General features: G+C 40.3%; 1 protein-coding gene across 6 annotated transcripts in view; it reads left to right on the top strand.

The window, feature by feature from the left end:
- The window catches only part of inpp4b (inositol polyphosphate-4-phosphatase type II B), a 244,533-nt gene that overhangs the window by 173,919 nt on the left and 55,743 nt on the right, over window positions 1–14,871 (top strand). For all 6 annotated transcript variants that reach the window (XM_032499725.1, XM_032499734.1, XM_032499716.1 and 3 more), the window contains 3 exons: window positions 5,766–5,877; window positions 9,469–9,538; window positions 12,883–13,030. In XM_032499725.1, coding sequence (XP_032355616.1) covers window positions 5,766–5,877; window positions 9,469–9,538; window positions 12,883–13,030 — 330 coding nt within the window. The remainder of the gene's footprint in view (window positions 1–5,765; window positions 5,878–9,468; window positions 9,539–12,882; window positions 13,031–14,871) is intronic.

The raw sequence follows: 14,871 nt of genomic DNA on the forward strand, positions 1-14,871 counted from the left end.
TGTGTGTGTGTGTGTGTGTGCGTGTGCGTGTGCGTGTGCGCGTGTGTGTGTGTGCGCGCGCGCAGCTCAGTAGCTTCTGACTCTTAAGTCCCTGTAATATTACACTAATACCTGGATGACATAAATAAATATATAATAAACTCGCTTTTGAGGAGTTGCAACAGAAAGTACCTTATGTTGCTATATAATATATTAAAACTAAGATAAATTTGGATAGAATCACAATCTAAGGAATATTTTAAGACATTACTGTAAAGTCAGAAGTTATATACTAAAAATCTGTGTATCTCTGCAGTGCTGGAATATGAATTTCAGTAGTGAACATTTAATGTTATGGATAAAGTTTTGTTAAACTCAAATGAGATTTATGAAATCAGTTGCTAATATGGCTGCTAGTTCATATATTGGACAATATTTAGGATGAGCTCCACCTTTGCAGTCTCATTAGTGTTGCCATAGCTCATACGGCCACTGGTGTTTCAGCTAGTTCACGTTGGTGTGATCAGTAGTAACGTGTAGCCATGCCCCTCAGCATGAATTCTCTCTATAGGCCTGTACTAAACACAGCAGGCGGTGGAGATGAAAACAATTTCTTGACCCATTCTTACCTTAACCACATACCTACACTGCTGTGTTGAATTCAATCTTTTTTTAGTTCTCTTTTTTTCCCGTGGCCGCTAGCAATAATGGGCTAGACTAAAGAGGATAGTTTAAGATTTTAAGATTTGACAAGCCGTAGCTTCCCTCGCATGTAATGTTTCTTCATGTGTACTGTACAATATTCATTTAAATGAAATATGTTTGTGAATATCTCTGCCATAGTAGCCTGTGTATTAATGTAACTCGAGGCATTTTCACATTGAGTTTTTGGTGTTATTTCCTACATCAATTGCTTTCTCTTCATCTCCCCCGTCTGAGCCCCAGCCTAGATTTACAAGGTTGGTTAAAGAAATAGCATCCTTTCTGGATAGTTTTTTCCACCTTGCTTCTTCTGTGAAAACAGCTTAACCAAGACGGTTTCTGACACTGGTTAAGCACTGACATAAAAGTAAATGTAGTGTGAAGACACTTCTCGTCATGCAAGAATAGTAAAAGTGTGTGTGATGTGACTGGAACACATAGGATGCATTAAAACTCACAAATCTTGTGCAAGTATGCATCGTTCCCTGACGCAGCTCCCATTCTGCTTATTACAGATGTATTGCAGCAGACAAACTGATTTTTTACATTGCATAAATTTGCATTGAGAACAGATTTTTACGAAACTTTAATACGAGACACACAGCTTGTTTTGCATTAATTTTAGATTCAGACTGAATATATATATTTTTGGGGAAGTCTCTTTCATCAAGAAGAAACCAGAGCAGTTTTTTCTTTAGGAATATACTTCAAGTAGTCCAGACAAGCCAGAGAGTGTGTGCTCAGTATAGGGTCCCCTGGTGATTCTGGCCAGCTTTATGAACAATGCCTCCAGTGTAGTCTTATTGATTGAATCAGTCCTTAAGTTGCGAAATGTGCAAGTACTGCTGAATCACATGATAATGTCAATCATCCCCAATGAAAATCAGGACAGTCAGTATCACTTCTAAAGCTGGCATTCCCCATTATTACAGTCCTCTGTCCTCAGTGAAAACTACCCAGCTCTATATTTAGCCCACTAGTCCAGCTTTATATAGGTCAAGAATCCCATCTACACTTCCACTGCTACACTTCAAGACTTAAAGTGATCATATTATGCTCATTTTCAAGGTTCATATTTGTATTTAGAGGTTATATACGAATAGATCTACATGGTTTAATTTAAAAAAAACACTATGTATATTTTTGTTGTCCTGCACATTGCTGCAGCTCCTCTTTTCCCCTGTGTGTGTTTTAGCTACAGAGTGAGGCATCTCACTTCTGTTACATCTTTGTTGGGAGTCGCACAGGCGCAGTACCTAGGTAAAGACTGCCAGCCAGTCAGAATCAGGTTATGAGGACGTGCCACGCTAGCAGCAAGGCAAGCATTATAACGTGTGTTACAAAGTGACACACGTTCGTCATGGAAGTAAAAGCTGGACTACAATAGAGCTGTTTGGAGCAGTTTGTGAACAGTGTTTTCTGTTGGAGATGGTAAGTCCCTTTGGGGTGGACTTTGGGCTTTTTCACTTTTGTAAATCTATAACATGCACAAAAAATGTATAACACAATATTGGAAAGGAAAAAAATCATAATATGAGCACTTTAAGCATTCTTTGTGCCTGGCAATTAGTTTTCTCTGACCACTCCCATTTCACAGGCAACATACAGTTACAAGGTGTCCTAAAGGTCACCTAAACTAATTCCTCTGTGGACATAATCCAGAGCAAAAAGCAAAATAGTTTTTCCAGGTCCTGCTGTTTTTATTTTTTATTTTATTTTTTTCTACAGTTGAAGCAAAGGCCCTTGTGAGGGGCAAACGCAAATGGTGTTTTGGTTTATTTCTGTGTCTGTCAGGTGTTTTCCCCTGTGAGGCTACCCATAGAGAAAAGCGCCTGACAGCCACAGAACTATTGCTGCTTTAAAGTTTTTTGATGAACTTTACCCACCCATGCGCTGGTATATTCAGACCTTTGAACAATTGCCCTTCCCTTGCCATCACTATGTGAGTCTTCACTTCTTTAGGTTCACAAATAATAACCTTCACCATCTGTATCTGCCTTCTAACCACAAAACAGTAGTAATATTAGTATTTACAGTACAGTTATTGTGATGCACTGAGAAACTACAAATATACTGTACAGTGTTACTCATGTTTCTGCTACATAGCAACATACACATACATCCAGCTCAACCCCTAGGCTGCATATGTTTACTCAAACTAGGAAAATGTTATGTCTTGGGGGGGTAAGTGTGGTGGTTTTATATAGTGACATGTAGCAGACATTTCCCTTAAGGGTCCATTTAATTGAATACACTCATTGCCATTGGAAGAGTTGTTAGATTTCTTTGGACCACAAACTGCAGTGTTACAGACACATGTAAAGACAGGTGCTGAGTGTCACTTTAGAAGAAGAAGCAATGTATTATTAGATTATCACACTCTGTTGTACATTACACACACATGGATTACAGAGAACCTTAACGGACCTTACACACCCAAATTACTCGCACATTCACACACAGGACCACATATATCAACGGAGAGATGTTAGAGCAAAGTCGCAGCTGTCACATAGTCAGCTGTCCCAGCTGTAGGGGGTGCGGTGCCTTGCTCAAGGGCACCTTGTCATTGCCCGGGAGAGAAGCTGGCAGCTGTGGAGAAAAGTGCAGGGCTTGAACCAGCCACACTCGGGTTCCCTAAGCCAAGTCGCTATTGGACTGAACTACTGCCGCCCCACTTAATTTGTATATTGTCATGTTTTCAATAGTCGTTGCAGTAGTCAATGTTTATTTGGTAAATTATGTTTCCTAGCTTGTGTATTTTCATCCCAAGGATAAAATTGGTTAGACATAGGTTTACAACTCATTGAACCTTTGCAGAAAAGAGGAAATGTTCTGACTTAACCATATTATTTTATTTTGGGGATCCTTAGTGGATAATACCGTACATTTTCTATGAATTTGTCTGTAAAGAGAATGTTTTTATTTCTGAGTAAAAGTAAATGTAAGATTTGACACTCGGTAGCAGACTTTTATTTTATACAAATGATTTATTGTCTCTCGTTTGAGCAGTTGCTGTATAGCACAGTGTTTATGCACTTAACGCGTATGTCATACATCAGCGGCCTCTAAGACCGGCAGGGTACAGATCAGGTATTTAAAACAAATTATACTGCATGTTCTTACATTGGAAATGTGTTTGTGAATTGCAAGAGAGGCTTTTAAAAGAAAATAACTGTTAAATGTAAGGCACTTCCCTGATAACTAATTCTTTTTTGAATTGTGCCAAATTCTTAGCAGCCATTTTAGGCGCATTATTTTTGTCACTTTAACAAAGCTGTCTGATTAAGTGTTGTCATAAAAGAGATCCTGGCGCAATTAGATTTTCTTTTTTTAAAGATGGGCTTGATGGCAAAGTACAATCTGCAGATTTGTTTCCTTGCCAGCTCTAACAGACTGAAAGAGATGGGTGGAGTAGCAGGGGATGTGGGAGGGTGAGGATATTGGAAGACAACCTCCTTTCTCATCCACAGCTCTCCACAGAATCTTTAAAGTTAAGTTGGGGTCAGTTAGTGTGCAAGGTAAAAGTTTGTGTCACTGCAGACCAGACATTCTGTTAACTTCTCTGCCCTTTTCTTTGCTTGATTTTAGCAGACTTTGTACAGTAAACCAGACATGATGGAGCTAACTTAAATGAGTAGAATGAACTGCTGAATAGTTTAAAGGCATTTATGTGTAAAGATTGTATTTGAACAGTTGCTGAGTTTATGTTTGGCCGCAAATCAAGAGAATCACATAATGTATCTCTCAAAGGCCTACATTAATTATCTTAAAGCAATTCTAAGAAATCTCCCCTGTCTGTTTAAATGGAGAATTTCATTAGTGGATTGAGGCAGAGCAATCTAAAGACTAGAGGGCCAATGTAACCCTCAAGGTTTGGATAGGGACGACTATCACTGAATGTGAAGCATGTTAATCTCCATTTCCTCGATTATGTGTGGGCCACTGTCGGTACACACTGTTTGTTCAAAGTCAGGGTGACTTTGTTTTACTGTGCTTCAGTCCTGTGTTGCATGGAGAAACAGAGGGAGAGAGAGGTGATGAGGAATGGGGGGAAAACAGAAAGATGAGCAGAGGTGTAAACACTGAGACAGGTGTCTGGCAAGGGACAATGATTAGATTTATAATCCAAGCAATGTTATTTTCTCTGTTCGGGGACTGCTGTCAGACATTAACCACTAACTGAAGCTCCCATTGTCCCACTGCACAGACACGTTCCTTCCCTCTCCCTCCTTAGAATCCCAATCCTCCTCTACTGTATTCCCTCACATCCCTCCCTACCTTTCCTCAGAATTTCTTCTTCCCTTTCCTCTTTTCCCTTGGGCGTGATTAGATTTTTTCCCTTGTGTCCGACCAAGATGGATAGGGCTTGAAAGCATCCTTTCTGCTTCCATCACCCTTCTTATGTTTTCTCCTTCTCAGTCAGGGGTGTGTCATCCTTCCACCCCCTGTCTCCCCAGAGCCCTGGCTGGCATACAACATCCAATATTTTCTCCAGCTAGAGTGGAACTGAGCACATTAGGGATGGGTCTGCTAAGATGATCAGAATTGCTCGTGCGATGCCCAGAGACCATTTTTCTTCATTTGAAAGCATCTGTCTTACTGCCAATACAATAGATTTTCTATTAGCTCCTTAATCATGGCTCTATGATTGGTAACGTGATGGTCGGGCTCCCTCATATAAAAACTCTGGTATCAATTTTGTGTCTGTCAGGGCACATAGCCTGGGTTATTAGACTGCCATTTGAACAGTTATACAAAATGTTCCTTCCTTCAGCCCCGTCAACTTGCCGCTGGAGCAGGCTCAGCTTTATTCTACTTGTACACTGTTCTGCCGAATCAGTCAGAAAAAGAAAGTGCCGCAGTTCAAGCATCAATGTCCTGATTCCAGCTTTATAACTTCACAACCTGTTCGAGGCTAGAAATAAGCTCATTAGGTTTGGGGAGTTTGGGGCCCAACATGGAGCTGAATCTTTTTCAAGGCCATGGAGAGGTAGTAGCTGGAGGAAAACATGCTTTTACAGAACAGACTTTATATTCAACAGATTAAATGACACACTAACTCTCTTCCTGTCTCCCTCTAGGTCGTCTGATGGTGTGTGCGCAGCGGGAACGGTGGTGGTAAGTCGTCTGAAGATGGGGGAGATGGAGGAGGTTGACGTAGACCACATCACCACTGACATACCATCACACAAGGTAAAATAGCAGGGTGAAGACACAAAGCAAGAGTCCCCATGCTCCAGATGCCTAGCGCTAATGCTAGGATTAGACTGGCACTGCTCAAGTCCTCAAATGAGATTAAAGAAACTTCAGTAAACCCTAATGGGGATTTAGAGGACGTGTGTATGTGTAATGTCTGTGTCTGTGAGTACATTTGTGCTGTCTCTCTGCCAAAGATTAAAGAATGACCGGCCAAATTAGCATCTTGACAGTTATACATTTGACCCTGTTTGCGTGGGATTGTGTAGCCAGTCCTGCAGTCTTCTTTCATCCGACCAGGTGGCAGATGCTTCTTGAATGCAGCTTTCCTGCCGCCACCACCCTCGTCTCCACTTTAATCTCATACAATACATACTGCTTAACTCGGCTCTGAAGTGACTTAACATTATCAGGGGAGAGAAAGAGAGTATTCTCCTTCAGAGTTTGACAGTAAATCGAAGATTGTGTCATCCAAATGGGCTGCCATCATACCAGAAATGAAGTTGTACGTACTCTGATTTCACTTAATTTTCTGAACATTCCTAATGGAGCCAGATTTGTTGAACGTTTGTCAAGTGAGTTTGTGCTGTAGAGCCAGAGTTGGGTATTAAAAAGAAAAGAAGGAGCTTTAATGATGTTTCTGATCTGTAAAGGGGAACCATCAGGATGTCTCTCACCACAGCTATGCTAGGCAGCACAGAGACTTGTAGTCCTTGCTTTTGATTTGGTGTGTTTTATTGTGTGTATGTGTTTTTGTGTGTTTGTGTGAATCACTGTCTTATATAATTGACCAAGGGCTTCTACATGGCTGACTGGCTTTCAGTTCTGCCCACCCTTTTTGCTGGTGCAGGGAGGTTCCCTGCTAGGCTCCACAGTGTCACTGACAATCTGCCCATGTTGACTTGATGAATGTGTAGCCGTGTGTGTTGGCGGGGGGGGTGCGCCTGTCGGGGGGTGTTTGTGGGTGTTGTCACAGCACATTTCCCCTTGTGTGTTGTTTCTGTTGCAGAAGATGATGGGAGGAAAGAGGGAAGGGATGTGACAAACATTAGGGAGGGCTCACTTGAGACTCAAGACTCACTTGTGGGGAAGTTCTTGTTCAATTTACCTTAGCGTGTGTGTGTGTGTGTGTGTGTGTGTGTGCGTGTGCATGTGCACACGCCGCGGTTGGAGGCACTTGTTTGATCATTCCCTGTCATTGTTTGAGTTGCTGCTACTCATGAATATCCCACGGGCCCCTCAAAAACAGTCAGCTCAAACAAGAAAGAGACTCCAGTCACCTTTGATCTGATTTCTTTACATATTTTGGTCATCAAAGAGCCATCAAACACATTCTGTCCGCTGCCTACAATTACAATGGGACTCCTTTCACAGCTGTGGCCCTTGGCTCATTGTTAATACTTTTCATTATCTGAGATCTTGCTTGCTTCCTGCTTACTGAAATTTCCAGATTGTTTCTGTCTGTTTTGTTCAACAGCCACATTTTATTTCAGAGTTTGTGTATGTAAGCATGCATGTTGTGTTGGGTGTCTATTTTATTCAAGATCAGTTTCTAAACTAGGAGAGGTGATGGATTGTTTCTAGCAGCCATTAAAGTCCTGTTCTGGGGACAGGTTTGGCTGTCTAGCTGTGTTAAATGGTTCATCAGACAGGGCAGAGCTGACATACAGCAAGCAAAAAAAGTTGTTTGTTGTCAGTATTTGTTTGATGAGGAGTCCCAGACTTAATGCATCAACAAGCATTGAAGGTTTTCAGTATCGAAGGCCTAACAGCTGTGACACAGACATATTTGAGTTTTACATGTAGCAAAGTGTACGAATACAAGGGTATACAGTTTTACACTATTTATGAAATTAACAGGCTGAGAACTCTCAAGCATTAACTGCGAGTCTCACGCAATTGACACTTTTCAAACTCTCATCGGCACATCCATTTTCTCATGCAATAAAAAAACAAATGTATAACTGATAGCGCTGCAGTGTGAAAAGAAGACACTGACAGCACACTGACAGCTCAATTAGCTCAAATTAAAATAAAACATTCATAATTCCCTAATATTTGTCATAAATCTTAATGTAATCCTATTCAGGATGTCCCTGAGACAGTGTAAAATCTGACGTAATGTTACTTATTCACTCCAAAATAAATTGAAAGGTTGGTAACACTGAATTATCTTGACGGTTTTATATTTGATACCACACGCAATATGCTACAATAAAAAAAAAAATCACAATAACGTAGTAAAAGCCAGGAGAATTTTTATAAATAATGTATTGAACTCTGTGTTTAACTGCTCTAACTTATAACAAGCGTCACTTCCACAGCCAAGGAACACATCATTTACCAACTATATTTATTAGGGCGGTTACTGGTCAAGTAAAATGAAGAACCTACATATCTACAGTGTAGTTTTTCTCCAGTGTATGGAAGCTATTGATGCTGTCAGAGTTTAGGGTAAAGCGAAAGTTATCAATGTAACTACGGTTCTATGAATCCTGGATGACTGCCAGAGTTCCTTGTCACTCGGAATCTTGTGTACTCGCAAGAAGATTCTGTAGGAATGAGCTCGGGGAAGACACCGGAACTTAATAACTTGGGTCACCCCGAGGTCACAGGTGTCTTTGTTGATATAAATACTCATCCTGTGCAAGCGCAACATGGAATATATTCAGGGTCAAGCACTGCCTCTGTCGGTCAGTAAGGATGAAATAGAACTAGCAGTTCTGTCTCTTTTTGTATTTGGAGAAGTTTATAATCAAAGAGCGTAACCCAAAATATCAAAACGTAAAGGCTGAAATGGCAGTGGAACTAATGAATTCCCAACCTGCAACCAAGACAACGAAGTCACTGCAGTGTGTTTCTCCTCAGCTGTCACCTGCTCTGACATCACTGATTGCAGAAGTGCAACATGCCTAAAAATTTGAACTAAAATGAGAACAGTGCAACAGCCGCTGTTTGCTTTATGTGGTTGCATATGGGTCTAGTCTGTGTATTCATTCATTCATTGAAATTAAATGGCATTAATGTAGTATTGCAAAAAACAAATCTGTATCTGTACTTATTTTCAGAATTATGTTATAATGTGCTAATGTTTGCATGTTTAGAGTTCCATGTTTAATTTCAGTTTAAAAACCGGAATGGTTCAACATCTGTCAACTAATGAATGTTATTGTCCAGCCAGTTTGGATCCAACTAGCTGAATTTACCACAATACTTTACACAAATGCTATATTGCTTCTGACTGACAAAGCTAACATGGGATTTTTAAACCTAAACTGTCACTGAGTTGTAAGAGGAATTATTGGTCATTATTGGTACACCTGCAAAAGCAGGCCCACTCAAATCTGCAGCCACAGAATTCCGACACCTCAGCAGTTTTTCCAAAGATTTTAAACAATGAAATAAACATTCTGCTAAATTCTGTACATTTTTATTGTGGATTACCACTGAAAACTGTAATACAATCTGCAGATTCCATTTTGGGTTTGCTCATAAATAAATATTCATGATCAATGCCCTCCTGGTTCTCAGGAAAATACTATTATTATATTAATCTCTTTTCGTTTCTCCTGTTCTTTTCCTTTCCAGTGTCCCTTGGTTTGTGAGTCTGCATCCCATGCCTGGATCGACAGAGAAAATAACCCACTGACAGGGCCAGGTATGATTCATACCCTGAACACCTGTAATTTCACTATTCATTGCTGAAATAATGGCAATAAAAAAAAATAACATTTGTTCTCAAATTTTTCCTTTGAGAATAAAGGATCTGTATCCTTTATATTTTGATTCTTTGTCCACATGAAATAAAAAGTTATTTTATAGGAGAAAAATTGCAAAAAAAAAACCACCCTGTCATGGTTTTATAGGAAGGCTTAAAAAATTCACATAGATGTTATTGCAATGCAGCTTGTAGTTAGCATATTCCTTTTTCTGAAGGTCCTTAACTTCAAATTGACCTGAACTAGCCTTTTCCATTTATAAGATCTATTCTTCCTTTTGGATTAAAGAATTGATATTTTTCGTGCTTTTATTAAATAGGACTCTTGGTGTTTTTAGGCGGCAAGAAAGAATAGTGGGAGGTATCTGACAATAAAGTAAACCTTCTCGGTCGGTTGTGGATGAACTGAAGACAAGCAAAATACAATATGCTAGCAGCATGCAATTAATTTAGTGGCAACACAGAAAAGTAGTCATCTCACTGGTAGGGAAAGAAAGAGAATTGTAGAGAGAAAATTAAAGACATGGACAAAAAGGGGTAGGGACAAATCCTTCTGTGTTTGGGAACTATTTTCCTTTTTTCATCTCATGCATTAATTTGTTCCACACATCAATTTTCTCTTTTATCCAGATTCCCCACCCCCTTCCCAGCAGCCCCACACCTGTTGTCATGGTGTCATTGTCACTTACTGTTTCTGCTGTAATTACCTAGTGAACTGCAGCCATGTGTGCAGGTGTACATCTGCAGCCTGTCAAAACAATACCCTCCCTGCAGACCCCGCCAGATTGAGTAATGCAATTTAGTCTTCCACTTGTATTACCTTTCACAATGAGCATGCAGAGAGCAGGGAGAAAGGGAAGCCCACGCACAGCACGTCTCGGGAAGTCATTTTCTTAAGAGGTGCCGGGGAGGGAAACGGAGGCGTCTGATTGGTGGTCAGATGAGTGTGGTGGCAGGGGGGAGTTCAGGGGTTAATCTGCTTCTCTGACAGAGGAGGAAGTCCGCAACTGTCGCTCTTCTGATTAAGGTTGTGCCTTCACCTCCTTCTCTCCATGTGTCCCTTTTTTTATTTGTATCATCCATTTCACTTTCTCTAATCCCCATGCCAACAATTTCTAAATATCCCATTTAATTTAGTTGCAATTATGAATCCTTTCTGCAGTGATTCCATGACCAGGCTCAACCTTAATCATCATTAATATAAAACTCAACTTCAGCATTATAGAAAAATAATAATCAGCCTCTTAATAGCCCATTTGGCTTACAGTTATTGTCCTTCAGAAGAGCTCTGTTTTCTATGTACCTGGGTTTATGGTGTATCCATACCATAGAAATAGAATGTGAGTAAAAAGGACATTCACATTCAAATCAGTATAGCGGAATGGTCAGAGTGTTGGCCATTTTTTGTCTACCCGTCACAAAGAACACTTAGAAGCCTACCTCATAAACTTCCATATAAACCAACTCACTGTGGTTTTGCAACAAACGAGCAGTGGAGAAGTACGAAGCATGGAGGGGCGTCTTTTGTGCACTATGTTGCCTTGCTGTTAGAGGGGTATTTAGGATTGATGGATTGAAGCGCTTCATATTTGTATTGGTTAGTCATCAAAAAAACAGAATTCTCAAACCAGTGAGTGTGACACACTGATATGTGTTTTCACCGTAGGAACTAACAGCAATCCCTATTTTCCTTTGGACTAGTCAAATGACAACAACAAAGTGTTCTGCTCTCATTCTATTTTTTACCATTCTCTAAAATTAGCCTTTTTAATAAAATGTCATCAAAATGTTCTTGCTGTTTTGATGCTGAAAATGTATTTGTTAGTAAATAAATATATCTGCTAAACAGTGATCTCTGTTGGGTCAGACGTGTTGATGTTCAAGAATTTTGCCACACTCCCCCTGATAAATGTCATATGGTGCTTCATTTTGGTGCTCATCATGGTTACTATAGCTTTTAGTTAGTCCAATTGTACCAGGTGCATAGTGTTCACATTTAAAAGGAAAGGCTGGCATTATACTGTTTTTTTCCCACAAAATGACCAAAGTAAACACTCTTTAGTTTGTCTTACAATACTGGTAACTTTAATTTCCTTGTAGGGAGTCATCCCAAAGGGATTAATAAAGCTAAGTCTACTTTCCAATTTCTTTACCCCATCTCGGGCCCCAAGTTTCATCCATAAAAAAGGAGGCTAGGAGCTAGGTTTTACTTTACACAAGCACATTTTTAATTTGAATTTCAAATGATTGCCCAGCATTTTTGTTAACAATTGTTGAAACCAACCAGCCAACATAATTAATGATGATGCCTTCTTGGAGCCATCTGCATTGAAGGGCATCACTGAACTTAAACACTTGAAGACAAATGACGTAGAACCACCAGGATTAATGTCTGGGGCACTTGGACATAGACATGACTTTGAAAAAAGGACAATCTGGGGCCAGATGAGGGTACAGTGCAATTTGACGGGTTTGGTAGGGGGAGCGTTTTCTGTGCTGTCAGCAGGAGCAGAAGTGTGTCTCCCACTTTTGAATTCAAGCGATAACATTTTACTGGTGCCATGCATGTTTGACTGCCTGGAGTGAGATTGTCAACGTTCCACCCCTGGTGCTTCAGCTCTGACTTATTGAGCGACTTCCTTTATGACTGCAGCTCTGGAAAGGAAAAGGACTGGTAAACACTGTTCAAGGCACACAGCTTTCTTGCCCTCTGCTGCCAGCATACAGATAAGAGCATTAGAGCTGTTTTTCGTTTTCAGCCCAATTGCTGCTATTAGCCACACTCTAAAAAAAATGAAGAAGATGGGGTTGAATCTGAATAGGTTTTATTGGGGGGCTAGGTGGTAGGGTTAGCAAGCAAAGTTTCAGAATTAGTCAACTATCTCTTACCTACTGTTTTAAAAAACAAGCAATTAAAATGGAAATAGAGGAGAAAAGATTAACAAGACAAAGTATTAGTATTTCAGTCAGTATTCTAGTCTGCTGTGGCAGCACAGCAGACTAGAAAGAAAAAAGCCTTGGAAGATGAGAATCATCTTATCAATGGCAGACACATTTATTGATTATAGAATTTAATATGTGCTTCATACCTCGTGACTTTTGAAGATTTTCTGTCTGTAGTGTCCTTGACAGTGCCAGCTGCCATAGTTGTTTTAGATCTTCTATTTTTTCTTTGTAAAATTAAAAAGGTTAGAATTATCTTTGATGATAACATGGTGTATTTTCTGCTGTGTCAGATGGTTCAATATATCTTTCTTCCTTCTCACTTTGTCTCACTCTCTCAGTGTTCAAGAACCCAATATGCAAGGTGTACAGATTTCAAACAGTGGACAGCAAGTGGATGCTTGTGCGGGAACAAATGGAGGAGTGCACGTTGTCCTTTAGTATCCCCAAACAGCTGCTCTCACTGTATATTCAGGAGGACATAAGCAGGTAAGTCACTTTGAAATCATACTGCCGATCATGTGGATGTCACTCCCAGCTTTCTCGTTGCATCAGTTAGCTTGTTTCCAGTTCAGTTTGTGCAGGCTTCAACTAACCAGCCAATGAAGAAGAATGAACAATGAACAATCAAAAGTTCAAAGTAAAACTCCAACCAGGTGTTACCTCATTATGTGTAGAGAAAGTAGTGTAGTTTCTAGACCGTCGTTCCCGACCCAGTTCGCAGATGTAAATGATTGTTTAAAAGATCCGCCTATATTTGGTGAGGGGGGAATTATTCAAATCTGCTCAACACTTCAAAAGAGGCTCCCCTGCCCATGTATCAATAAACGACAAGCATTGTCTCTTTCAAACGCACTCATGCACACCTGATCCCTGTCCTCTCATGCAGCTTTGTAAGAAGGCTCCTGGAGCATCCTGCCACTGGTGCGGAATTAGACCGAAAATTGAAGTTACTCCTTCAGATTTCAGGCCTGGTTCATTTGGTGACATGGGTGTGGATTAATACTTTAGGTCCCTAAAACATTCTCGGAGCAGCAATTTTGTCAGAAATACAACAGAGGAGCAACTGGTGTATTTGTTAACAGCTCAGCCAAACAAACTCATGGAGTCAAGTTAGTAATTGGCCTTTTCTTCCATCATGCCATGGGCGATCATGGTCTGACTTCATGCTGTGCACAGTGCAAGTAGTTTCCCACACGATGGCAGGAAACAGTAAAGTTGGTTACCTTGCTAAGAAGCCTACAACTCATTATTGAACAGCTCACTGTGGCGTTTTCTTTCTTGTTCTATTACTCCATCCAGTATTTATAGCGCAGAGCAGATTGACTGCATTAAAACGTTGAACAGTAGATGCCAGAATGTAGTTATTGAACATACTGCTCAGCAACAGACAGACCCTTATTTGAACCCTACAAATTGGCAAAGTGAATAAAACATGGCCCAACTACATGCTAGCGTCTACTGTCTCTGTGTGCATCCGTACACCCCATTAGGATTTAACAGTGTCAAGGCAGGTCATTTCTCAACTGGCCTGTTGTCCCTGGCAACCCCTTCTCCTACATAACACATATAGACATGCAAACATACACACACAGATTCAGATGATTTTCTTATACTCCCATTAATACAAAGAATAGCCACAAAAAAATCAAAGATTATGTACTTGGTTGTGGGAGGAGAGTTTGATTTGTAATTACCGTGTGCACCTAAAGAATCACAAAGAGTTCAAGGACACATTTACATGCAAAAATATACACAGAAATGTCGTCATACCCTCCACCACACACATAGAAACACTCGCACAACTATAATTGACCGATTGACAAGACAAGCTTTGGTATCAGTCCGCTCACATTCCCAGACCATGGTTCCCTCACGTCCTCTTTGTTTCTCTAACCCTTCTTTCTGTTTGAATAGAAGATGGTGTCCTCTGCAAACGGATCGTTTAAATCACAACTAAATTTAGAAGACACTTATAGAATAATTATTTAATGTCTTATCTGTGTAATACAGCTTATAAGCACACAGCAGGTTCAAAACCATGACTACTTTATACAGTGTTTGTTTATTAACAGGCATGTATACCGTATCACCAGCTTGGTCGTTTAGGCACCTCTCCTATAATCCTCTTTAAATGTCTTCCTCCACAGTGTCTCTCCATTAAACCGATTCTGTCAGCCATCCTCACACTGGTGCTACTGTAGCTCAATGTTTTTAATGATTCAGTTTGTGATGCAAAGTTGTGAGTGCAGCAGTGGATGGTAGGTGGCTTAGTTTGCTTCCCCACTCTGATAATCTTGAATGTGTGTGTGTGTGTGTGTGTGTGTGTG

This window comes from Etheostoma spectabile, chromosome 2, assembly GCF_008692095.1.
Source record: "Etheostoma spectabile isolate EspeVRDwgs_2016 chromosome 2, UIUC_Espe_1.0, whole genome shotgun sequence".
NCBI classification, from domain to species: Eukaryota; Metazoa; Chordata; class Actinopteri; order Perciformes; family Percidae; genus Etheostoma; species Etheostoma spectabile.